Below are 25,840 nucleotides of genomic sequence, written 5' to 3' on the forward strand. Positions count from 1 at the left end.
TAGCTTTACAGCCCCCAGAACCATCTATTAGCTGTGGAAGAGACTAATTACTGCTGGTGTCCCTTTTGTTCTCTGCAAAGAGGTCACCTGTATTTTCTGCCACGATCCAGACTTTATCCTTCCTAACTTCTGGCCCTTTACAGCACTGAGGAGAGGATTTCTAGCCCCACTTTATATTGAAGCAAAGAGACTCCCAAATTCTCTGACCTCCTTCTGGAGGTGTGTATCTCCCTCTGCTGACTTTAAAGACAGTTTCCAGTGACCAGTCTTCTATTCTGGGATCCTTAACTCAGTGCCTAAAATTCAATTCAGCACTTACTGGATTTCCCAAAGATTTTGATTTTGGATTTAATTTTGATTTGATTTTAGATTTTACTGCCACTATGGGACGTTAAACCATTGGGGTTTCAGGGTCCATAAGGCACTTGGGTGCCTTCCTCACCTCTTAGGGTGTTTCCCACAGGGCATTTATAGTCCCATTTATATCTCTGAGACAGATACTGTGCTTAAGCCATACTGCAAGGGCGAAAGTTGTGAACAAACATATGAAAGGGTTCTGTTGTGAACAAATAAAGAAAACAGAAATTGCTCTTGTTTAGATCATTCTAAAGAATGTTTGCTTAGGCTGACTGTCTAGACTGTTAGATTGATTGCCCTCGATTAGATTATCTTAAGAGCATTGAAATTTCTATTGTGCAGCAGGGTTTTTTAGCTCAGGGACACACTGAATGCTGCATTGATGTACTGTACAGCACAGCACTGTGCCACTGCAGGGTGACACAGAACCACCAGGTTTGATCCTGTGCCAACAATCAGGTTTATTGAATGGGTTTCCCTCCTCTGGGACATCCCGGAGCTTTCCTATCAGCCATAGACCAAAGAGGGATCCTTGGCCAGAGGGGAGAGCCTGGGAGCTTTTGTATTGGTTTGAACTGACACACAAGCACCAGTGACTGGGGATGTCTTCCCAGGCTAATTTCAGACTGAGTATAAAAATCCAGAGTCTTCTTCTAAAATCCAAAAGAAAGGGAATACCACTAGAACAAGGATTCTGGCAATTTAAAAATCCCAAGTGAGCCACCAGCTCAATTCAAAGACCCATCTCTTACTTCTCAATATAAAAGCACATCACCAGAAGCACAAATCATGATATAAATACACGTCAAAACCCCACCTAAGGCCACTGTTTTGGATGTTTCCAGCAGAGTTAGCATTAAATTTTGGTGAAATAGTTTCCACCTACCTTTGTAGAGCATTGTTCTGTAGTCTTTTCCTTCCCAATAGCTTATATTGACCCTGGTAAAAACATTGTACTTCTCTGGGTACTGAATTTCAAACAGTACTCCTGTTTCTGGAGATGGCTTGTAATCATAGATAGAAACATTGCTCACAGGAAGTGGTTCTAAAGGATATACAAACAAAAGGGGGGAAAAAAGGAAGAAAGGGGCAGATTAATAGGCAAACTGAGTTCTTTGCACATAAAAAATATCAATGAAAATAAATGTTTTTGTAGGTATGGTATATACAATATCAGTGAAAATAAATGCTTTTGTAGGTATGGCACAGGCACTCTTAAATCTACCAGATGATATTTGGGGTTTCACTGAGGTGTGGAGCAAAGCTACTGGGACATTGTCAAAGCTAGTATTTCTATATTCACCTCCCTTCAAAGAATGTATCTTCTTAACATTTATGCTTCAACAGCAAAATGTCCATATTTGGCATTTAAAAAAAAGTTATTATTTAAGCGCTCACAGTCATGACCTCAGTAACATTTTAATCTTTCATACTTGTCGATCATGTAGAAGTGCCCAGACAAAACCAACACAACACTTGAAACTGCTTGTGACTTCAGCATAAATGTAGAGCTTTCAATATGAGCTGAGAAAATTACCAGTGTAACGGCAAAAGGAAGCTACATGAATAAAGATTTCCCATTTTGGTATCTATACATTTCTTTATTTCATGCGTAGTTCTACAGTCCCCACTCCCACCACGTGAGAGGGCCACTATCCTTATCTGTTTATCCACACCAAACTTCTACAAAATGAACAGGACCACTACCATTATTTTAAAGATGAATAACTGAGGTACAGAGAAGTAAAGTGGTTTATTGGAGGACACAGGGAAAGCCTGTGCACAGGAAGCAGGTAAGTCAGGAACTGCTGCTCTCTGAACTCAGAGTCAGGTAGGCCACAAAAAGTAAGAAAAATATCCTGTGTCCTGTGATCTGAAATCCAGACCAGTGCAGCTCCATCAGCTGAGGAAAGCCATGTCAGTTCACTGCTGCATTGCTACTGACAATGAGTCACATTTTTATTCAGCCTGCTCTATTCATTAAAAAACCCCAAGAAAAACTAAAAGAAAGAACACCTTTTGTTCAATGCTCTCCTCAGCAAGAAAAAAATGACAGCAACCCAATTATTCTGTGGTTAAGAGGTCCAAGCAAGGTTATACTGTTAGCTAAAATTTGTCTTATTAACATATTTTAATAGAGATTGTTAATGCAATTATGCCTACACCATTATAAAGATTAGCACATTGATTTAGTTCTTGCACACTACAGGGATCAGATTGCAAAATTCAGGCTGTTGATTAGCACAGCCTTGCAGGACCTGTTTGAGTCCAAGATTCTGCTGCTCTAGGCCCTGGACAAAAGACAATAAAATATTTTTCCCCAAAGAGCATACAGTCACAATGGCAAGGAGAAAGAGCAGATGAAATGGGAAGACCATTATCAAAAGTGGAATTTTCACACAGGAGGTGAAGTTAATCAAAGATGGAAAAGCAACACTGTAGGGAAAGAGAAAACTAAATCCCAATGACCAGCAGAGTATTTCCACTACAGCTTTAAGTTTCTAGATGTGATGAGAAACAGAGAAGAAAAAACAACTGGGAATAAAACCATAGATGCAAACAGAATCTCTCACCAAAACCAGTGTGTCATCATTTCTAACTTTGCCAGAGCATGGAAATGCAATAGTGTGGGATTATTAAACTATTTCTCATGGCATCATCTCCATCAGATATATATCAGTATATTTGTACATTAATCACTTACAAAGAGAAACTCCCCATCTCACAGATACCAACAGGCACTTCAATGATGGGATCTGAGAAAATTCTGCTGACATTTCATGATAGCCCAGAAATAAACAGGAGTAGAGCAGAGCACAGGAAACAAAGCCTACCCTCTTCTTTCTGCCAACGCTCTTCCCATCGCTTACTCCGAAATAAAGAGTGGAAATGACTCCCCACATGGCCAGAGGGTTCATATCACAGCTCACACAGCACACCAGGGTGGTTTAAATGTCAATAACAATCTCTAAATAGCACAGTGCTTATGTGCAGGCATCTCCCACACTGGTGGGTGTGCCCTGGGCTTTCTCCTGCTATCTCATTCACATCTGAGATCTCCTCGTTTCTGAAAGAATTACTGAAACTTTCTTGTGCCAGTGATTCAATTACCCCCATTTATTCCTTCCTACAACAAATCAAATAAAGGATGGAAGCTATATTCATTTTTAATCCAGATGATTTTTCCTCCTGATGCTTTGATTTAATTAAGCAACAATTGAATTAAGTGGTAATCACCACAGACTCTCTTTCGTGTCGCTCTCTTCCTCTCACTATCCTCTCCCTGCTCGTGGCTGATGTCAGCAGAGCTGCATGAGTGGCATAATGCAATTTAAAGATCCTCCCATTATCTTACTTCATTCAGCACCAAATCTTCACATCAAAAGCTATTTGCACACTGTGAAATTAAAAGAATGCTCAGCAGATAACCATCATGCTCTGTCTTTCACTTACTAACTGCTCCTAGGGCTATTAAAATTAAAGAATGTAAAATGTCACTCTTTACTATCTATATTTATAATTCAGAGCATAAACAGTCTGGTCTTTTTAATTTTGCTATTTTCAGTGTTTAGGATCCAGCTTGTCACAGATTTCAGTGGCTGTCAAGAAATAGGCTAAATAAAGTGGAATCACAGAAATTTAATACTTAGAGCTTTATAAAAGCCCTGTACTATGCTGAAGTCATATTACAGAAGGGATTTAGAGCATTTCACTGTCCCTTTTAATAGTTTAAAGTACCTCTTCACTTACAATCTCTTTATTTTTAGACTTGGAGATTATATTATACACACATAGACATGATTGCAGGATCAAGACCTGAATTTGCCATTTTTCATAGTGCCTCAGAATCTGCTGCTTCTGTAGCAGCTGCTTTCCCATTTTATCTGTTTACAGGAAACTCAGCTTCTCTGTTTATCCTGGCCTTTCCAGCATTTTGCATTTAGCATATAACTTACATTACACAAGCATCAAGACAGCATAATAAATGTGCCTAACATCTTCCTCCAATGCCCTGAAAAATTCTGAATGCTAAATCCTCCATTAATACATTCAGTTTGTGTCACACACATTAATATTTGCAATTCAGGGGGAAAAAGTGCTGTGAAAATAAGTACCATATTTCAATCCAAACCAGTTTGTTTGTAATATGTGCAGATTGGGTCACTCTACAAATTGAATTGATTATTGCTGTAGCTTAGAATCCAGCATTACATGTGGGACTGAGATCTCTTGCTTCTCACACTGGAACCCAGATTAATCATTATTTACCTCCATATTGTGACTTTTATAAAAAAGATGCCCAATTAATGGAGTGACCTAGCCCCCATGGGTAATTCTCTTTATTTACAGGATGAAGTTGTGAATTATGTAATTTTCTCCCCAGATGGTACTATTTATGTAGCTGTACCATTACTGGGAGTAAGGCACAGCCAGGGTAAAGCTTCCATTATGCTGTAAACCTTAGGATGTTTTATCTCTTGTTAAAAAGAAACCATCTTTGAGATTAAAGAAGCTCTTGTTCAATACTTTGGGAACACAGTGTTCAAGTTCATGATAGGTAATAGTGATATTGTGCTTATGAAGGGGGAATGGAAGTGAAAATAGTACCTGAGCAATGATGACATATAGTGCAATTTCTACATGGCCACATAGGGCGATAAGTAAAAAGATGGCACAACCTAAAAAATAATGTTGTCACAAGAACAAAGGCATAGCTATTGCTCTTGAACAGATTTAGGCCAATTGTTTAGATCCTCCTTACAATGCAAATTACAGCAGGCTGCAGTTCTTTCTGTTTCTTTGATTCTGATGGAGAAGTTTTTTTCACCCTAAAACGAGGATAGCATGGTTTATTTGCTGGGAGAAGATGAGCCCTAATGGACCTAGATGCTGTTGTGAGTTACATTTCAAAGTTAGGGCTGCCACAGACAACCAGCCTTTTTAAAGGTGTCTCACATCATCCTTTAAGAAAGAAAAACATGAAGGACTAAAGTTTCACATTTCATTAAGGAAAAAACCCTCTGAAGCTCAGAGTTAAAGAACCCTGATCCATTAACAAGCCAGAGGAAAGGATTGGACCTGCTGAATCACTTCCTGCAGCATCTGGCACAATGACAACAGAGCATTAACTGGGTGCAATGCCAATTACTTTCTGAGGGCTGGAGATCAATCCCAGGCAGCAGCTGTTGGCCTCTACAGGGGAATATTTTTGTAGGAGACACAGAGGCAGAACTCCCCCTAAAGGGAATATATTTCACAGTCATGTATATAAGGAACCATCAGTTTTTGAAACAATGAGACATTTTACCACTCAGAGCTCCTAATCATCAGCTAAAATAAAAAAGCCAGGCAGAGCTGCTCTTAATTACCACCAGAGATCCTCAGATCCAGATTTCTCCAATTCCCAGCAGAGGCACATTTTTTTCCTGCAGCACACAATATCTTTGCAATGTACAGCTTTCCCCATTCCTACAAATGTATAAACGGTAAAGCCGACAGTGCATATGGAAAGAAAAAAAAGAAGATGCTATATGGGTATGACTCACCCTGGGAAGAATAAAATAAGGCTTCAAGCTGGGAAAATGTAGGATGAGTGAGTGAGAATATCAGTCACTGATCTTACAGATGTGCTCTTAATTTATTTCATAAACTACTTTAAAATCAATTAGTAATAAGGCGGAATTTTCAGTCAAGTATGTCAAACATTAAATAAATTATACAAATTCCAGAGTTACTCCATCCCCATTGAAAAGCCAAAGCTCCACGAGCAGAGGAAAGCAAGCCTGAAACAGTTGTGTGAGATACCAGAACTGCTTCAACATTGCCCAGACTGGAAGGAAGGTGACTCTGACAGGCACAGCACAATTGCACTCACAGGAATCCAGCCAGGAAGATGAGATTCTCACAATTATTCTTCTCAAAACCATTGCACGGATCTCTAAAAAGCAGTCAGGGTTTCCATTTTTCTCCTTCAGTGATGTACAGAGCCAAATTTGCTGAACACAACTTTGCTACAGAATCAGAAGCAAAAAGTGCTATTTTGTGCTAAAATTCCATGTTACAGGTTTCTTATCTAAGAAGGAGTTTCTAAGAGTATCTAAGAGTTTTCAAATAGCTCATCCTTTTCACTGCAACAATCTGGACTACAGAGCCTAAACGAGGAAATTCTACAGCTTGTGGTATTTTTGATTAACATGAGAGAACCCTGAAATTCTTCAAATCAGAGACAAGCAGAACTGTGCAGTCTTGTAGAAAAGGACCAAATGAACAATGGAATTCTCAAAAGGAACATATACACATGAAAATGTGCATGGGTGACATGCTCACATGCAATACAAGGAAGTGATCCCAGACAGGATGGCTTTGTTAAGGACAAATTGTGCCTGACAAATCTGAAGGTTTACATTGAATATGAGGAAAAACTTCACTGAAAAGGTGGTCAGGCATTGGAATAAGCTGCCCAGGGAAGTGGTTGAGTTGCCATCCTTAGAAGTGTTCCAAGAATATGTGGAGGTGGCACCTGGGGACATGGTCTGGTGATGAACTTGACAGTGTCAGGTTAATGGTTGATATTGATTATCTTTTCCAACCTAAATGATACTATGATTTTATGTTATAGGTATATTTATGTGACATGATTTTGTATTTTTATACGTACATATTTATGCCCATACATTTATATGAAGAATTACACATATATATGTCTTTATATAATGCATAAAATATATATTTTGTTAGGTTTTCAATGTTTTTCTGGCCAGAAACCCGTTAAGGGATGAAAAAAAAAATTCTTCTCCTAAATTTGTTCTTCTCTTGCTTTTTCTTGCCAGTTCCCTTAGATGTAGCATATTGATGGGAGACATGAACAGGAGAAAGGAAATGTCATCAGGATTTACCACCAGAAAGCAGAGGTCTTTCACGACTCTCACTGAATTTCTAAGTAGGCAATGTCTTTGAGGCACCTTGGTCTTGTTTTGATGAACACTTTTTGGGTACACACAGCTCTGTGTGAAACTCAGACCTCCACCACACATTGAAAAGCTGTATCTCCTTTGCAGTCTCCAGGAGATGCCAAAAAACTCTTGTGAGCACTGCCTTGGGAATAACCACATTGGCATCACTGGCTATCCTGACTGATTTATTTTGTGGCAGCCTAATGAATGGGGTCAATCTGCCACTGGTAAAGCTCTCCTGACACCAATGGAGTTAGAGCAGGAATTAATTTGGTACTGGAAGCTAATTGCAATGTGCCATTCTTTCATGTGTAAGATATAGATGGAATAATTTAGATAGTTATATGTCTTTGCATGATTAATAAACCAAGAATATTAAACATTCAGCACAGGGCAAAAAGAAAAATATAGATCTATCCTAATTGTTATCTGCCAAAAAAAAATCAAGTTAATTGATAGTCATAAAATTATGAAAAACAGGAAGTGGACAATACCAATGAGAGGAGGAAAAACCCAGCAACAAACCAAATACCACATCATGCATTTTTGTAGGAGAAACCAGCGGTCACAAAAGGAGTTTTAAGAACTCTTCTCAAAACCTGAAGGGTATTGAAACACCTTAAAAATCCCACCCTGCCACGCTGCCTTTTCATTCCAAATTTACTTTCAGTCCTGTAGCCTTGTGCTCCAAAAGATGAAATCAGGAGCAAAGGCTGCTGCAAGAGAGCCAGCACTCATCAGTCTGCCTGACAGAAAATATCACAGAGGAGATTGGATCCTTTCCCTTCCAAAGCTCACAATTTACAGCCTACTTTTGAAGTTCAGTGCAGCACCCTTCAATGCTGCCTGCAGGACTGCCCTTTCTTTGCCATGATCGTGGTTGTCACTCTGTCGAGGCAAAAACCAGAGAAATCCCCAGTTCTCTCTCTGTTACACGTGTCCCACTGGCAGCACTGGCTGAGTGCCAGGATCCCTGGTCCTTCCAAGGTCTGAGGGAGCAGCAGGACACCCCAAGATGCTGCCAGCACACCCTATCAGACAGGAGGTGTGTCGGAACCTAGGACATTCCTCTGGCTGCCCTGGGTGATTTGAGACCCTGGCAGGGGCTCAGAGGCCTTGGCACGGAGTCACAAACACCTGTGCCTTTGATTTTAGCCCATGGAAACAATTACCAACTTTGTGAAGAGTTACAAGCCACAAGGGCTTGAGTAGAATGATAGTTAATTTGTCACAGGGTGAAAAAGTAGAATTTTGGAGATTTAGAATGGGGGTCCAAGAGGCAAGATGGAGAAATCTGGGCGTGTCCTGTCCTTCTTTTGTCCTCCATCTTCTGCTGTGATGGTGGCACTTTTGGATTGGTTTAGAGTAGAGACAGACTGTCTAACATAGGTGATAGGTATTGGAAAATTATTGTAAATAAAGTACATGTAGTTTTTAGTATAAAAAGCAAACACCACCCCAAGGGCGGTCACTGTGCCACAACCCAACCTGCTGGACAGGTCTCAGCAGGTCAGAGAAAGAATGTAGTAGGTAAGGGAAAATAAACAACCTTGAAAACCAGAGCTGAGGAATCTCAACTTCTTCTTTAGTCGCTGGGCTGGGAAAAAAGACCTTTTAATACCTTGGGGGCCGTTTCAATCACAGAAAACCCAAGAGTGGTGAAACCATCAAGCCTTGGATGAGGGAGAGCGACACAGGACATGCCCTTGGAGCCCCCAGCTTCATACTTTCCCAGGAACACCTTGTGGAAACCCCTGAGCCAGAAATGGGAAGCCTGGGGCTGGCTTTGGTGGGCTGAGTGACTCTGGCTTCCTTCAGAGATTCCCTGCACAGGAGTGTGTGCACCATCTGCCAGCCTGGGTCACACCTTCCCTGCTACCAGAGACCCTTGTGGGCTCTGGAAATCAAAGAGCAATGGGTTCTGCTGCACAACTGCAAATGCAGCACCCAAAACCTGCTAAGAATGCATAGTGAGGCCTTTTTCTTCCAGTTGTATATGACAACAGGTGCTTTAATTATTTTCTTTGAAGGAAACAAACATAAAATAGAAAATTGGATTAAAATTACTACTTTGCTTACAAGGTTAAAGCAGTCAAAGGAAAGGAAATTCAGGTTGCCTGTGAACCCTGAAATTGTTCAGTTCTTGCATTACCCAACAACATGATACTTTTCCTATGGAACCTCTCATGGTTTTCCTCATCAGGGCACAACTTGAGCACACAAGGGAAGGCTGAAGAATGTATAGATGATATAAAATCTCATTAATCCTGAATTTTAGGCACCACACTCAATAACACATGAACCTACTTTAACATGCTCTGAATGTTATTACTGTGGATGGTGTTTCCTCATTGACACAATAACACAGGTACAAAAAATAATAACAATTCCTCAAATGTAATACAAACAGTTCCTCAGATGTAATACAATTAAAACTACCCATACAATCCAATGTGCCATTTAGGGAAACAAAAAAAAAAAAAAAACAAAAAAAAAACCCCAACAAAAAATTAGTCTGGCTCTATCCAAACTGATTTTTTTGTCATCTTTGAGATTAAGAAATAATTTTCTATTCTACAAATTGTTTTCAGTTTCCAGGCTGGCGCATGGAACCTCAGAGTCAGAAGCACAGCTGGACATCTGTGGTACTTTGTACAGTGACAGAGCAAACAAAATCACACGTCTCCCCCAGGATCAATGCACCTGGAAATAGCAAGAGACAGGCCACTAGAAATGTGTTCTCCATCACAAACACCTTCAGCTGTACTGGCAGAAACACAGGGTTTTGGTGACTGGTGTCTGCTTTCCAAGTTTGGTATTGCTTCCACATATTAGCAGTCAAACAACAATGTATTTCAAACAGAATAGCATTTAAACAATAGCATTTGAAACAGAATAAAACTCAGAAATAAGAGGAGCGCTTACACTGAAATGTCAGTCAACACTTGTCGTGCCCTTTACTAGATATTTGGAACTCCTGGTTTGAAGGGTTTAGGATGAATATCCCAAAAGGGGGGGCTCATTCGTCACACTGTTTAGTATGTTACACTTCAGTGTTCAGGAAGGGCCAGCCAGGGGAAACCTACAACCCTTCCTTTCTTCCTGCCCACACCTTGTGAATTTTCACTTACACCTTGTCAAAACTTCTTCCCTATTGTTTTCACACAGGGATGCAACCTACACACAAGCAGGACCCATTGACAAAAAAAACCAAACCCAACCTTCTTCACAGGAAGAACTTCTGGGGGAAAAAAAGCCACACATACAGACAAGAAAGAGAAGAAAAGAAGAATAAGATGTTACTTACTGGTTAGCACAGTGATTGATCTCGCTGACTTGGAAACCATATTTGAGTTGACCACCAAGAGAGTCACTATGTAATACAGGCCATGGTATTTGGCATTAAAAACCACAGGGGCAGGTAAAGTGCTATTGAATTCATCGAACTGGAAAAAGTAGTTCTTGGATTCTCCAGCTATCTTCACAACATACACAGAGGATGAGCTCACCACGTCTGATGCCTCCAGGGACACAATGATACAATTGTCCTCTCTGACAGCAACTTGGAAAGGCTCTGCACTCTACAAGACAAGAATAAAGAGTTTGTTGAGGTAAAATCCAATTTTACTTGCACCTATTTCCCTTGTTATTCATAAGATACTCATATTTCCAAAACTTGGAAGGGTTCTACACTCTGCAAGACAAGAATAAAGAGTTTGTTGAGGTAAAATCTAGTATTTTACTTTTACCTATTTCCCTTGTTATTCAAAAGATATTCATATTTGCAATAAAGTTACGTCTTGTATTCTACTGGAGAGTTAACATCAAACAGGAGCAATTATTTCAGGCTGCAATTCGCAGTCAGCCAGAGTCCACAGGTATCTGATTATCAGAGGCCAGGCTCTCTGCAGCAGAGGCTGGATCCTGCTGTGTGTTTTCTGGTACTCCACATACTCCATTCCTTACACCTTGAGGAATAAAGCCTCTGTCATCCTTTCATGAAGAAAGGTGAAGTAGAGCAGAAGGAGGATGAGATTGTAAAGGGTATCAGGGCAAGAGGATTTCCAAAAAAGCCTCAATGTCATTTAAATCCCAAAAAAAAGAGTTGATTAAATCAAGACTCTTATCTTGCAGAAACAGGATCATATATTCCTCAACACAACATATTCTGAAAGCCTACAACTGAAGAATAATTTTGGGTACTGCCTAAGCTTTTCCAAATGGGTATTGCATTAACCATATTTGCCCATTTCAGCAAGGACCAAGAGCTAAGCAGCTCTCACCACTATGTCCATTGTTTTGGCTGGCACTTTTTATTTCCTAAGCTATAGCATTTAATTTCCAATATTTCTTTTATTAGTAGTAGAGAGAAAGGAGCAATTTAACCTTGTTTTCATCTATCATGAGCGTGTTAAGCCACTGCCAGCTGAAAACACTTTCCTTTTTATTAATTTCAAACCAGCTGTCAGGAGAAACACTTGTTCTCTACATGAATTTCAAAACAGATTCATGCTAATTAATGAAAAGGAAAAGTTCAAGCTTACTTTAAGAGTTGCCTTTTTGTTTATTAGACCACACCACAGCTTATAATTATTTTACCCCCCCATGAAAACAGCAATATCTGGTATTTTCAGTTCTCAACTCCACAGTATATTTTTCCTTCATGTTTCACAGGCTGAAAGCTCTCAGGGAAAGGTGGAACTTTAGCTTGCAACTTCTTTGATCAAGTTGTTCCTGTACCAGAGAGAGCTAGAGACCCCCTTCAGAGATTAATTCTAGCAGCCTACCTCCTATTTTCTTGTGGTTTTGTTTAGTGCTTGTTCTTCCATGGAAACAATATTTCTGGGATTTATGCTGCAAGAACCAGGATCCCTATTTGAAATTCACACATCTGGTGTTGCCAACTCCTGGCATTCAAAAAACACCTCAAAAAAAAAAAAAAGAAGAAGAAAATAACCCCACAACAACAATAACAAGAGAAATAAACTTGCCAAGAATAAATAATTGGTTCTTGGAGTGTAAGAGTTAAACCAGCAGCAGTTTGTCTTTCCATGTATTGATGGTATTATCATTGGGCTTTGACATTTACAGTGTACCTAAGGCTACACCACCCTAGAGGCAAAGCCACAGGCTTGAGACAGAGCCCCTAAGCAAACCCTCCCATCTGATCCAAGAGGAGAACATGGCACAAAGCACATAATCAGTGCAGCCCAAAGAGGATAACCTGTCTAGACAGCTCCAAGCCTGTGATTAAAAACGGAGGCAATGCAACTTCAGCTGCTGATTTGAGGTTTGCTTTAGTTAGTCTTTTAAAAAAATTACTTTTAAGTTGTTAAAATTGTATCTGCCAATGTTATCAGTGGGAGAATATTTTGGTATGGAAGTCTGGGTAATTTTTCACAGATGGCAAAGCAATTGCTCCAAAAGGTTTATAATGTAAAACTACAACTACAAAAAAGCTTCCATGTGTTTTCCCCAGCCTGAGTTGAATTCAACAGGCTTACCCTTGAGTAGATCAAAATTCTGCATTTCAAGTGGTTGTATTTTGCCTTAAATCCCAGTCTAGCATTTGGATTCACAGAGACTCAAACATTTAACTGGGGATTAGGTTTAGATCTGCTCAAAACCAAGTAGAGGTTCTCTTATCCTTCTTCCTCCCTATTTCCTTTTCACTAAGAAAATGTGGAATCAATCCTTCAGCCCTCCTGGTGTGGGAAGACAGGAGAAAAAAGAGAAGAAAGGCACAGGTGTCTTGGCTTTCCAGAAGCACATGCACTATTCTATCACAGAAGCCATGGCTGTCTTCCAAGACCAAGCAAGGACTCAGCAAGGTTATTTCTACACACTAAGCTTGCAGTTCATATATAATCCCACAGAAATCTGTGGGTTTTGACCTTCCACAGACTTGCATTTGAATGCTTCACTAGAGGAAAAAGAATGGTGTTGTCTTTGAAATTATTCTGGCCTTCCCTTGGCCTTGGCACTGAATTCCACAGCTCTGACTCCACGTGCCTACCTGGCTACAGAGAACCAGCCCAAAGTGCCAAATGAATTTATATGTGCCAACAAACAGTTCAAAGCAAGTTCCTTATAGCTGGATGCTATAAATCCATTGCTATGCTAATCAAGTACAGCTGGAAATTAAGCATTTAATTGCAGAGTCATGGACATTCCTAGGATATAATTAGATATCAGGCAATGCTCATGTGGGTTTGTGATTTTACTCCTGGATTCTTCCATGGGTATTGTATTAACCATGATGAAGACCATGCTTTTATTTTTTCCCCCTCAATGTTTTCCTGAATCCACAGCAAGCACTATTCAGCAAATAATTCACAAGCCCTCTTCAACAACTCCCACAGAATTAGCATGGAATGCTTCTCCCAGCTAAATAAAACTCTCAGACATTTCCTGTTGTTACCTATGACACCTGCCTGGGATAAATAGCTTTTTTTTGAGTCCTCCATCACCTTAAGCATGTGGGGATTATGAAATGATAACTTCCCTCATCCATGTCCAGATTCTTTGGAAGCACTGCTGCATGATGCATTTTTTGAGGGCCATCTCCTTAGCAACCCTGTGCCCCATCCAGCCCATCACTGTGCCCCTCTGCAGGATGCATCCCTCTCTGGAGTGGCCCCTTTCCAGTGATTGTGTGTCCCTCCGTGTGCTTTCCAACTGCTGCATGCAGGGGACACATGGTATGGGGGAGACATCTGCTCTTTATTATCCCCTGGCTCTTGAAGTAACTTTTAGCCTTTAATTTCTAAGGCAGATCAGAGATCAATAAAAAGAATAGGTAATTAACATGTCATGAGATGAAATCATTTATCCCCTTTGGAATGTATTTCAAAAAGAACAGACCATTCTGGCCATCCATCCTTCAAGTTGTACAAGGTCAGGGTTACCAGCCAGCACTGGGCTTGTGATTTTGAAAAGAAGGCTAAGAAAAAAAGCTGAGTATTTTCTCTAAGCACCACTGCAAGTGACAAACGTGCCCCACTTAACTAGACTGTAAAGCCAGTGTGTCTTAAGACTGACAGCATCAGTATGGTAAATACACATTTCATTACTTCTGGTCAGCTACCTCCAGGATTTAATTTGCTGGTGTCACAGCTTGAGCGGCTGTTTCACGCCTGTGGGGAAGTTTGGCAGGGCTTGTGCATTCAGAAACAAATGATTAGCTCCAACTTCCTTCCTGGTTTATTATTACAAGCTCGTGCCACGATAAAGCACTTAGAAGAAGAAAAAAAGGAGGGAGGGGAAGTAAATCCCACAGTGTGATGCCTGTTCACAGCCATTTCCAGCGCAGGGATGAGTCATGTTAGTGGAATTTCCAGCCAATAACCAGGTCCCAATTAAAATAAAAATGAAGGGGAGGCAAGGAGATACACAACATGTCAAATAAACAATATCCAAAGAGTAATAGGAAAATAAATGGTGTGCAGCAGAGCTCAGAGTCCTCTTTTCAGAAGTTTATATCCTCGGTTTATTTCCATATAACAGAATGAGTTTTACACATGAGGAAGAGATCAAAGTTGCAAAACAACTACTGATTTTAAGTACTCTAGCTTCTGAATGTCTCATTCTGAAACACATTGTGCCAGAACCCAATTACCAGAAGTGCAAGCAGTTACAAGTTCTGCTGACTTTAAGGGGAGCTGTGGCCACTCATCAGCTCTGTAAAATTAAAGTACTGGTAACTGCATCTCATTTATCTAATGCCAGACAACTAGAACTAAAATCCCAAACAAATCTGACTTTTGTCAGCTTTTACAGAGTAAATACTGCAGCATTCACAGAATTTTCAAAGTAAGCAGGAACAAATTTTAAAGCTATGAGAATCTACTTCTCGGGCACCATACTGATCACCTACTGCATGATGCTGGACAAAAATAACATCCATGCAAGTACAAGAAAATATTGAACACTACTATATCCAGATCTCTTGGGTGAAATATTGGCTATTTAGTGAGTGATTCTACTACACCCTGATATATATTGTCCTGGTGGCCAATAATGTTCATTTCATTCTAAATCATTTGATGACTCATTCTCACCACGATTCATCTTACTTAATCTTATGTACTTAAAAGGAATGACTAAGCCAGGATGACCTTTTCAGACAGAACACCTGTGGATTCACCTAAGGCTGGAATTAATTGTGAAAAAGCACTAAACAGCCAAAGGGCTGATGGCCCCAGCTTGGCAATATTCCTGCAGTCCCTCTGTCATTGGGTACAGTGAGTCCAAGCTTTACAAAAAAGAGCACTGGGATCCAGATTTCAGGATCCTGGCCTTTGCTACAACCACAGAAAGCAGATGAGAAATAAGTACTATTGCAAAACATGCTTCCTTGGAATTGCTAGCTATCATTATTAGTTCCTAGAGTTTAAACAAAATAGGTAAAGACATCCTTAAAGAACTTGGGGAAGAACATCCTAAACTTTCCATGTGTTCCAGTGAGTTCTGGAGCAGGCACAGACTTCAGTGCTGACTGCAAGAGGAAAGAATTGTTTGACATGATCTTCAAAAGTGTGAACAAAAGCGTTACAGCCTTCTGACAGAAATGTAAAGACTTCTGGAAAATAAGGATATTTATTTCTGAGGCTTTTGTTTTTATCTACACTTTCCCACAGGTTGTGTAAAGATCATCCCTTAATAAACACACCTCAGAAGAAATACTCCATGGGAAAAAAAATGCAAATCTGTATAGTTAAGATTTTCCATGCAAAAAGGAATATTTTAACATATAAAAAGATAGCAAAAGCTGCAGTTCTCAATAATTTATGGTTTGTGATTCAGGTTAACACATCATTTCTGGCATTCTGCTCTATGAATAGTGTCCTCAGCCCTGTTGCTATTCTGAGTCTCAAAAAGCCAGTAAGAACAATCCTCTGGTCATATTTTATAAATGAGCTTCCACATTTCTTTGCTCTGGGAGACAGCTCTAAAGGAATGAGTATTTTTTCCCATCTCTGCCCACAAATGCATAACATGGGGGTGGGTTTTTTTTCAAGCAAACATCATTATGGTATGTACAGCCCACCATGTTTTGCTGCCATTCTGAAGTTAATAACCGGGAAGGAAATATTTCTTCACACAATCAACTGCTACTACGACAGCATTAAGTAGATTCCAGAATGCTAATTTCAGTAAGGTTTACATCTAATGTATTTTAGCTGTATGTCCCACTGTTAACATGTCCAATACTTGATAAATTATTGCTAAATATATATTTCTAGCTCATCTTTCTAGTGCAGAGGGCAACACCCAAGCACAGTGATTCAGAGGCTTCGATGTTAACAAGGTTTAAAACTAAGTAAGGGCTTCTAGGATGGCTTTTCTCCCTGCACGTGTGCACCCCAAATACACCAGGAATTCACACCCAGGCAGATACAGTTTGGTTTCTCTCCACTCTAGATTTTTAGCTTTTCCCTAGTACTAAAATGATGTCAAAAAAGCCTAATTCTGCTGAAAGAAAATATGATTTTGATAAGAAAGAAAATATGATTTCCCTTCTCCAACTCAGATCTTTAAGGAGCCTCTGCAATTAAAGTTTAGCCATCCCTTGTGGATGTAGCCAAACACATGCCAGATGAACCTTGTGCTTTAATTAAAATGCATCTTCCCTCTTGAGCCTGTATGTGAATAACAGAAAATGAAAAAGGGCACAGGAAACATATCACATTGCCTCAAATCCCTTAATTCTACCAAAAGGGCCCTTCTCCAGTCAATCCTTGCTCTCTGGGACAAGAATGAGAGCAAACTTCTGCCTGAACCAATGGTAAAATGATCAGAGCTGAACACATGCCAGGTGGGAGGTGTTGGTTGGATCCCTTGCTAATTTCCAAAAAAGAGCAAGTAAGGGGAAAGGAAGAGAAAGATGAACTCCATGTACACATTATCCTGAGAACATACGCAGCATCCAGCAATTAAGGATGGTGTGTAATTAAGCACAGCTTCCACCTGCAACTGCAGCTCACTGCCCATCCCAGGAGGGAGGAACAGATCACCTCGTGACAAGGCTGAAGGAGAAGGCAGAGTGACCAAATGAGCAATAAGTTCAGGTAGATTTTGAAGAATTTGATGATTAGAAAGAAGTCTCTCCTTGCATGGTGAGAAACAAATCTCTGAGGTGTTGCAAAGTGCCCCGTTGGGAGATGAGAGGGAACACACTGGAGATGTGGCTTTGGGTGGTGAAGGGCAAATTCATTCAGGCTCAGTCCTTCAGCTCCAAAACTGTGGCTTCACCTCTGCCAAAAATGGAAGTCTGTAACAGAAGCTGCTGATGCTGAACCAGCTTCTGAACAGCTATTGATGCTGAAAGGTGATACTAGGAAGTTACACAGAAAATTCCTGATGTTCAACAGAACGGGAGGACTGATTTTGCATCATGAGAAAACAATTCCAGCAGCGCTGGATTGGAGGCAGCTGAATTTCATACTGCATGCTGAGAGTATGACAGAGGGGTAGAGACTGACCTGGTGGGTGCTGCAAGAGTGGAAAATGCCTCAATTTTGAATTGATAGGGTGCATATATACCCTTCATATGTGCACAAGTGAACTAGTTCCCAAAGGCAGAATGCAATGCTTTGCTACTTACATTATCTATGAAGAGCACAGCTGGGAGGGAGTTAAGAGTTCTCACTTGTCAGAAAAATTGGAGATAAAAGTGGTTATTAAATTAATTTGTAATCACAAAGCAATGTAAGGGAAAATGGTGGAAGAGAACCAGACTTTCTCTTCCCCCCCATGTTGATCTATAATAAGAGAACAATGAATTTACTTGTAGATAGGGGCTATTCCAGAATCCTACTTCTTTGTTCCATATCTGAAAATGTTTTTAAAGGGGATTAGGCACCAAAGTGCCCTTAAGTATTTTCAAAATTCTCAGACTACTAGAGAGGGTTTGACATTGGGATGCATTTCTAAAAAATAAAATAAATGCATAAAATAAAAAAAACCCAACAAACCCAAAACCAACAACAAAAAACCAAACCAAACCAAAACCCTCAAAAAAAAAAAAAAAAAAAACCAAAAAAAACCAAAACACCACCAAACCCACCAAAAAAAAAAAAAAAAAAAACCAAAACCTGTTCCAAATCTGGTTTTGTGACTTCACATTGGTCTGGTGCTTACCTTAAACAAGTGGTCTGCCTTATTGATGGCCATTTTTCTATCACCCCCTGCCCCTCAGCTCCCCAGAAAAAAAGCTGCAAACACCCTTTCCTCATGGGTCACAGGAGTCATGGCATGTCTGGAAAATCCAAGTCTAAATCCAGATCAGCAGTTTTCATATTCCATGCTTACTACCCCTCTTCCCTGAGCCATAACTGTAATGTGGCTGTGCCTATCCCTGGAAGATTGCTCACTCAGGTTGAAGTACAGCTTTATTTTGTTTTCAGATCCAAGTGGAACCTGATGTTCTGCACTTTGATTACCCTGTGGTGCCCCTGTGCTCTCTAAACTGGCGAGAGATGAAGAGACAAGCTCTTGAGATTTCTCTCTAGTTATTTATATATAGTTTCTGCAGATGAATGGTAATTTTTCTTGCTGAAGTATTTGCTGTGGTAAAGGGTGTGTGTGTATATGAGTGTGATTGATTGTTTTGCTTGGTAAGGGGGTTTGGTTTTTGCTTTTTTCTGACCTGTGCTCAAAGGGAAGCAAGCTGACAGCGCCATTTCCCTGATTACTAGCAAGAGATGAGCTCTGTAACTCTTTGTACTGCACAGGGTCAATTGCAAATCCACACAGAACATTTCAATTGGAGCTCCAGCCTGATTGTCAATTCATTTCTAGCGTGGCTTTAGGCTCAGTTCAGCCATTTGTAGCAATCTGCTAAGTTCATACCCACAGAAGAATGCTCTGTCACACTGGCAGTGTGCTGCTCAGAAGTCATAAACACCCCCAAACTCCAATGCTGCAAAGGCTCAGAACTTGTCACTGCCACCCTGCCCTGCAGGGACAGCTCCAGCAGGATTTATTTGGTTGCAGTGTACCAAGCATTTTGTTTTTAGCACAACTGCCAGAGGCTGACTTGAAGGAAGAGAAAGAGAGGAGCGAATACAAAGAGCTCAGGAAATGGAGTTGCTGGAAAGTCCTTCCAGATGTAAAAGTGCCACCCAGAGCAGGAGACTGCCCAGGGGACAATGACTGCTGTTGCCTAAATAAGAACACCTCAAAAATTTGCTGGCCAGAACTTTGTGATGAGACTTCTGTGCTTAGTGTGGGATTAATCTGGCTTCATTTTATCATAATAAAAATTGGGTGTGGCATCAAATCTTATCATCCAGCTTCCCTCTCTACTCTGTAGGGAGAGAGGGATCTGAAGAATTTGATTTGCCCACTTAACCTTAAACAAGCTGCCTCCTGCAGATGCTTGTCTCTGTGCACCTTCCATTTAAACACCAAGAGCCAGATGAGAACAGAAACAGCTGTGTATGATTTGATGGCAGCTGCAAGTCAGATTCTTAAAGTCATTTTTATGTACTACGGCTCCTAGTCTTTTTTTCTTGTCCAAATTGATATTATAAGGTTTCAATTTTGTTTAGCTATTCTCTTTTTCAGCAGTATAAAAGTGCATGATGGCCATGACAGAGCAAGGCAAATAGCTTTAAGCACATGGAAGGTCCTAGTCAGCAAAAGATGCAAGCATGTCCATAAATCCTTTGCCTCTGTGACACAGGCAGGCCCTGAGTACAAAGAATCAATCAGGAGATCAAGGTCTCTTTTCTGGAGCTGCCAAAGAGTGATAACCCCTGAAACTTCCTCCTAATTTGTTTTGAGTCGTTTACGAAGTGAGGTTGCTAAAAAGTCATTCAAAGAACAATAAAAGTCTTGGTCTCTCAGGTGATGCTGAGCCTCCTGCTCTGCAGGTTTAGTGTTCTCCTCACAGAAATTATTATTCCTTGCTGTGGTCATGTGGGTTTTACACTTGGCAGCTATTCAGTGGCCAACAGGGATGCAGTCAAACCACCACAAATACATTCATCAGCCCAATATCTCAGGCTGAGGTAGCTCAGCAGTGATGGCATGGAGAGCAGACACATTAAATTTCTGTCTGGTTTGGCAGCTACAGACCCTGAGAGTGCAGAACTGAAAGAATTAAACTTTTGCCATTAGCTTTCTTTTATATATTTCTCTTTTAATACCTGACAGAGCTTTTCCCCAGGCATGACAATGGCTAGCCAGGCAAGAGAAGGCTTAATAAACTGAGAGATGAAATCAGCTGAGAAAAGGCTGAGTGGAAATTGGCAATGAGAAGTCTGTTCCCTACAGTAGAATTGACTGTAAAACAAAAATATAAATTTTCTGAATGCTGTTTCCTAATTTTAACTCAGGATGCTAAACCTCTGTAGTGTCTTCTGAAAAGGATGAATTTATAAACAGCATGGCCTTAAATGAGTCAACATAACCTTTCCCAGACATAGACCACAGTAAATATTTACTGAGCTTTATTTCATAGGCATTAACTCACTGCTAATATAAAAAGCTTTCAGGCTGCTAGACAATGCAATATGTTATCCTATCATTCTGACATTTAAGAAAATGCACATTTTAAAAGTGATAATGGTTTTCTTTTCTAGTTACCTTCTAGATATTAGTTCACCGTGAATTTTTTTATGCTGTAATTTTCTTCTTCCATTTTATGAAGTATTTTTGTTGCCAGTGAAAGGGAAGGATAAGGATGAAGGATGATGACATGGATCTTTTGTCTTCTATTTAACTCACAGCAAGTGGTGCTTCTATACATAAGCACTGGTCATTCTGCATTATATATATATAATTATATATAGAATAATTATATGATTATATATATAATAATACATAATATAATAATTATATATAAATATATAAATAAAATCCAAGCAAAAATACATTTAGCCTGGTTGTTTGACTGCCGTTTGCAGGACTTAGTGTGGCAATTTCTCAATAACTACAGTGTAAATATACAAATATCTCTTATCTCATCAACTCCTGCACTTCAAATTCAAGCAATACATACATTGCCTAAGGTCCTACCCAACTCTTTGACCGAGTAGATATTTTCATGATCTTCCTGGGAGCACACCTGCCTGTACTTTAGAATTACAAAACTGACATGACTCTTTTTTCCTAAATTTGACCATAAAAAGTCACAAGGAAAGTTCTATAAGTGTATATGGTGTCTTATAACCCAGATAATTATCTACAATATCCTTCAAAAAAAACAGAAGGATACCTTGGGCACCAAGGTATTTTTTATGTTAAGTTAAATGTGCACCCTCAAACCTCTCCACCTTCCCAGCCTGGCCCTTCACGTACAACAGAAAGATGTAAGAAAAGGCACACTGGCAGCACTGAGCCCCTGTGGTAACAGAGGCAGCTTCATCTCCAAGCCAAATGAGTGGTTTCTCTTAGTTATTTATAGCCCTCTTAAATTTTAATCACTTTATTTACTTATTCCCTGCCAGGTCCCTACTGACCACACTCAGTTTTCCCTCCTCTTCCACTCCAGTGTGCTCACAGAGCAGTGAAAGCTCTTTATTTCCAGTATCAGTCTACAATGTTGTTTCTCAGCTCAGGTTTACTCTGGATGCAATTTTTGCCTCCTAACTCAGGTGCCAGGAGAGCCAATGGACAGAAGTATCCTCCTGCCCAAGCTGTTTCCCACCAGCCCTTGGAAGTTTAAAGCAGCAGAGAAGGAAGAAGGCTGGTGTTTCTTTGGGGTTCTGTTTTTGTGGCTGACAATAGGCTACATCAAGTATTGTAGCTCTGCTTCTGTGATATTTTCTCACAGAAGAAACCTGAGGCTTAGCAAGCCATGGAGTTTTCTGTCCATCCCCCCAAACCCCAGAGGAGAAACTCATCACCCAACAGCACCCTGAGCTCCCTGCAATTCACAGCAGCAAAAGTCATTTGCAGGCAACAGCTTCCCCACAGCTTAATGAAGCACCAGTAATAGACTCTGCACTGAGCTCAAGCACCAGGCAAAACTGACTGACTTAAATTACCACAAGGATTAGGACCATAAACACAATCAGCTGGCATAGTTCAGTCTATAAACAAAAAATGTATTTACCTATGGCAACAAAATGAGCCATGCTGTCCTTATCTCTGCTGCTGCAAGCACTTAAAGCATGCATGTGAAAGTGAACATTCATGCTTGCACTAAGTATTTGCGTGTTTATGAATAAACTGTAATCAGTTTGACAGCGTTCTTCTTTCTTGCCTTATTAGCCCTGTGAGCTCTTCATTCAGTCTTCACACTTTGCATTCCAAAAAGGCAGACAGGGAAAAAACATCAACATCCTTGTGAAGCTGCACACAAGCACAGAATGTCTACACAAATAAGAAAATTAGACCCAAAGACTAGAGACCATGCTCCAAAGAGCAGCAATTGGTATTGGCCATGTAAAACGAGAAGCTGGGGAAATCTTGGATTTTTTTTCCCCATTTGTCTCTACTTGAAAGGGAAAAAAGAGACATGCATGACTGATGGTAATGGAAAACCTATTTGTGTCCAATTCACTGGAGAAAGAGTGCAAGGACATATCATCCTTGTGAAATAATTTGTCCTGTATTCCTTAAGCCAGATGAAAGTCCCATTATGTACAAAACAACACGTGCAGATGAATACAGATTTGGGAGATCTATTATTCTCTCAATACACTGCCTTGGTGTAACCTCTGTCACGAAAAAGGCTCTTTCCAAGTGCCTCACACTGTCATAAAGCGTGACTTTTTCCACTAACCCAGAATAGATTTGAAAGTGCACAGCAGCACCGAGGAGTCATTCATGATTAGGGCTCTTGCTGTGAAACAAAACTGGCACATGCTCCTGGAACCCACAGCAATTAACGAGTGTGAGATCAAACAGCCACACCACACCGACTGTTCCCAGCGCAAAAATAGAACGAAACAGCCCCATCTCCATAGCCCTGGATGGCTTTGCAGTCCAGAGAGACCTTTGTGAGCACATAACAGCTTCACTGCCTCGGATGAGGCTGGTGCTGATGTATTTGAACTCCTCAAAATCTTCCTCTTCACCCCGCTACGAAACTCGAGGTACTCTTATCTCAGACACCGCTCGTTACTGATTCCCTAACCTGACAAGGAGTTTGTGCAGGAACAGAAGATTTTTTGAGATCTAAAGAATGATTATGAAGTGACACAGGTATGATCTTAGCAAATCTAAGTTTTTTTTTCCTCTTGCAGTGCTAAAAAGAAAAAAAACCAAAGCAAACCAAAAAACAGACCCAGTTGTCTGCCCAGTGCAGCACAAAGCACTGGAGCCTCTTCAGCCTGCAAGGCATTGTGCTGCCTCTAAATTTTAAGGGCTTACAGACCAACTCCATCTTCCACATCAAACTGAGTAATAAAAGAACAGGAAAACAGAAAAACAAAAAAAAACCAGAAAAAAACCAAAAAAACAGAAAAAAAAAAAAACAGGAAAAAACCAGAAAACCTGAAAAAAAGCCCCCAAAAAATCCAGGAAACCCCCGCCCCTGCAAAAAATAAATAAGTTAAAAAAAAAAAAAAGAAAAAAACCAGAACTCCCTCCCAAAATAAAAGAGAAAAAAACCTCCAAAAACCCAAAAAGCTCCCCAAAACCAGAAAAAACAAACAAAAAAAAAACCAGAAAAAAATCCAGAAAATAAAAAAACCAGAAAAAACCCAGAAAAAACCCTGTTCCCGCAAAAACAAAACAAAAGAAACCCCAAAAACCAACCAACCAACCAAAAAAAAAAAAACGCAGAGAAACCCTCCCCCCCAAAAAAATCCAGAAAAAACAGAAAAAAAACCCCAAAAATCAGAACAAAAACCCAGGAAACCCCTGCTCCCACAAAAAGAAAGGAAAAAAAAAAACCAAGGGAAAAAAAAACCCCACAGGAAAAAAAGGAGGTGAAAAGAAAAAAAAAAAAAAAAAAAAAAAAAAAAAAAAGCTTTGAGGCACCATTCTTGGTTGAAATCTGCTACACTCACATGACAAATAATCAATTCCAAACACACAAAATGATGGCTCTGCCAGGAAAAAAGCAGTCTGCATCTACACATGGTAAAACAGAAGCTGGAAGGAAAAGACCATGCTGGTTTACTAAGCAGTCCTGGAAAAGCCAGTAGCTCTCATTCAGACGCTGTTCAGAAAAAACACAACTGCCCAATCTGGCCTGAATATAGCTGATGTTAACGTTAATTTATGTTTTCTAAGAGACCTCAAGTATTTTACCTGAAGCTAAAAATCTTGCATGTTATATTATCCACACTTAAATTTCGAAAAATTATTATGAATATTATTGATGTCTACATCTTACATGGATGGTTTTGGTTTGTGTTATGTGAGCTATTCCTAGAAATTTCAGAATGATTTAGCAAAAGCAGTTCAAGAATGAGGAGCTAGGGAGAAAGACCAAGAGCACCGATAGAATAATGATTATAATTCAAACAAAACTCCTCAAAGGGCAGAAGAAGCTACAACTGTGAGAACTAATTGATTTGATTCTACATACACAAAAAAATGATAAGAAGGAATTTGTACTGGTAAGACAGATTTATTTTTTTAAGAGAGATTTAATTAAATGCCTCTGAGATTTTTTTTCTTTGAAATTTTAACTGTCAGGCATCATATCCAAAAGAAAAAACCAATACCATCCAGGAAGTAATTATCTGCATTAAATGTGCTGTTTGACTTCTTTCCTGCTACAGTGATCTCTGCCAGAAGGAGAAACCAAGGAAGTTGGGGGAGGAGGGGAAAAAAAATTGATTCAGCAATTTGAGAAGCTAAATACATTTCTCTGTGTCTCAATCATCAAAGGGAGGGCTTGTTCTGCAGGGGGAGCAGCACCAGGTGGGGAGCAGCAAGGTTTATTTTAGTGAATTTGCGTCATGTTGGAAACTGGGGGAGCAGAAGGGGCTTGACACAGCATTGTTTGCTGTGAATAAAAAACCCCTGCAGCCACCACCCATCAGAGCAGTTCTTGCACCTTGGGTGATCAAATCTGGGGCTTGCCCAGCTCCAGCCATTCTGGCTCTGCCCTTCTCTGCTGGCTCCAGTTCAACACCACATCTTTCTTTGTCAGTTCTCAAGGTGGATACAATCCTCTCATTCTTAGAGCTCTGCTCATAAATGTTTTATTTCTCCTGACTTTGGTTTAGACCAGCTCCTGTTATCCTAGATAATTAAGAATTGAAGTGAACACTTACTATTTAAAACATGTTTCCTGTGTGTTTTGATGATGTCAGCTTTCATGTTGAATCCTTTCACTGGTTTGTCACTATAGGACACGAAACAACGCGAGCACACACACTGCTGTCCTCATGGTGAAAAAAGGGAAGTTTATTTTCTGACTCCAACATTTATAGATTTCTAAAAGTGGCAGTGGATTGGAGGGTGACAGTGCCACCTCTCCAATGACACTGGACAAACCAACAGTCCATCAAATTTCTCCTCCTCCATAAAAGAATGTAAAACAAGTTATTTACAGAAAGTGCGTGAGAAACTTCATTACAAGAATGTAAACATCAGAAGGCTTAGAAAATCTTAAAAAC

General features: G+C 40.0%; 1 protein-coding gene across 3 annotated transcripts in view; it reads right to left on the reverse strand.

Annotated features, from left to right (window-relative positions):
* The window catches only part of PTPRO (protein tyrosine phosphatase receptor type O), a 152,445-nt gene that overhangs the window by 60,275 nt on the left and 66,330 nt on the right, over nucleotides 1–25,840 (reverse strand). For all 3 annotated transcript variants that reach the window (XM_030960251.1, XM_030960254.1, XM_030960252.1), the window contains exons 2-3: nucleotides 10,618–10,891; nucleotides 1,244–1,402 (exon numbers count right to left, since the gene is read on the reverse strand). In XM_030960251.1, the coding sequence (XP_030816111.1) occupies nucleotides 1,244–1,402; nucleotides 10,618–10,891 (433 nt within the window). The remainder of the gene's footprint in view (nucleotides 1–1,243; nucleotides 1,403–10,617; nucleotides 10,892–25,840) is intronic.

Source organism: Camarhynchus parvulus, chromosome 1A (assembly GCF_901933205.1).
Source record: "Camarhynchus parvulus chromosome 1A, STF_HiC, whole genome shotgun sequence".
Taxonomy (NCBI): domain Eukaryota; kingdom Metazoa; phylum Chordata; class Aves; order Passeriformes; family Thraupidae; genus Camarhynchus; species Camarhynchus parvulus.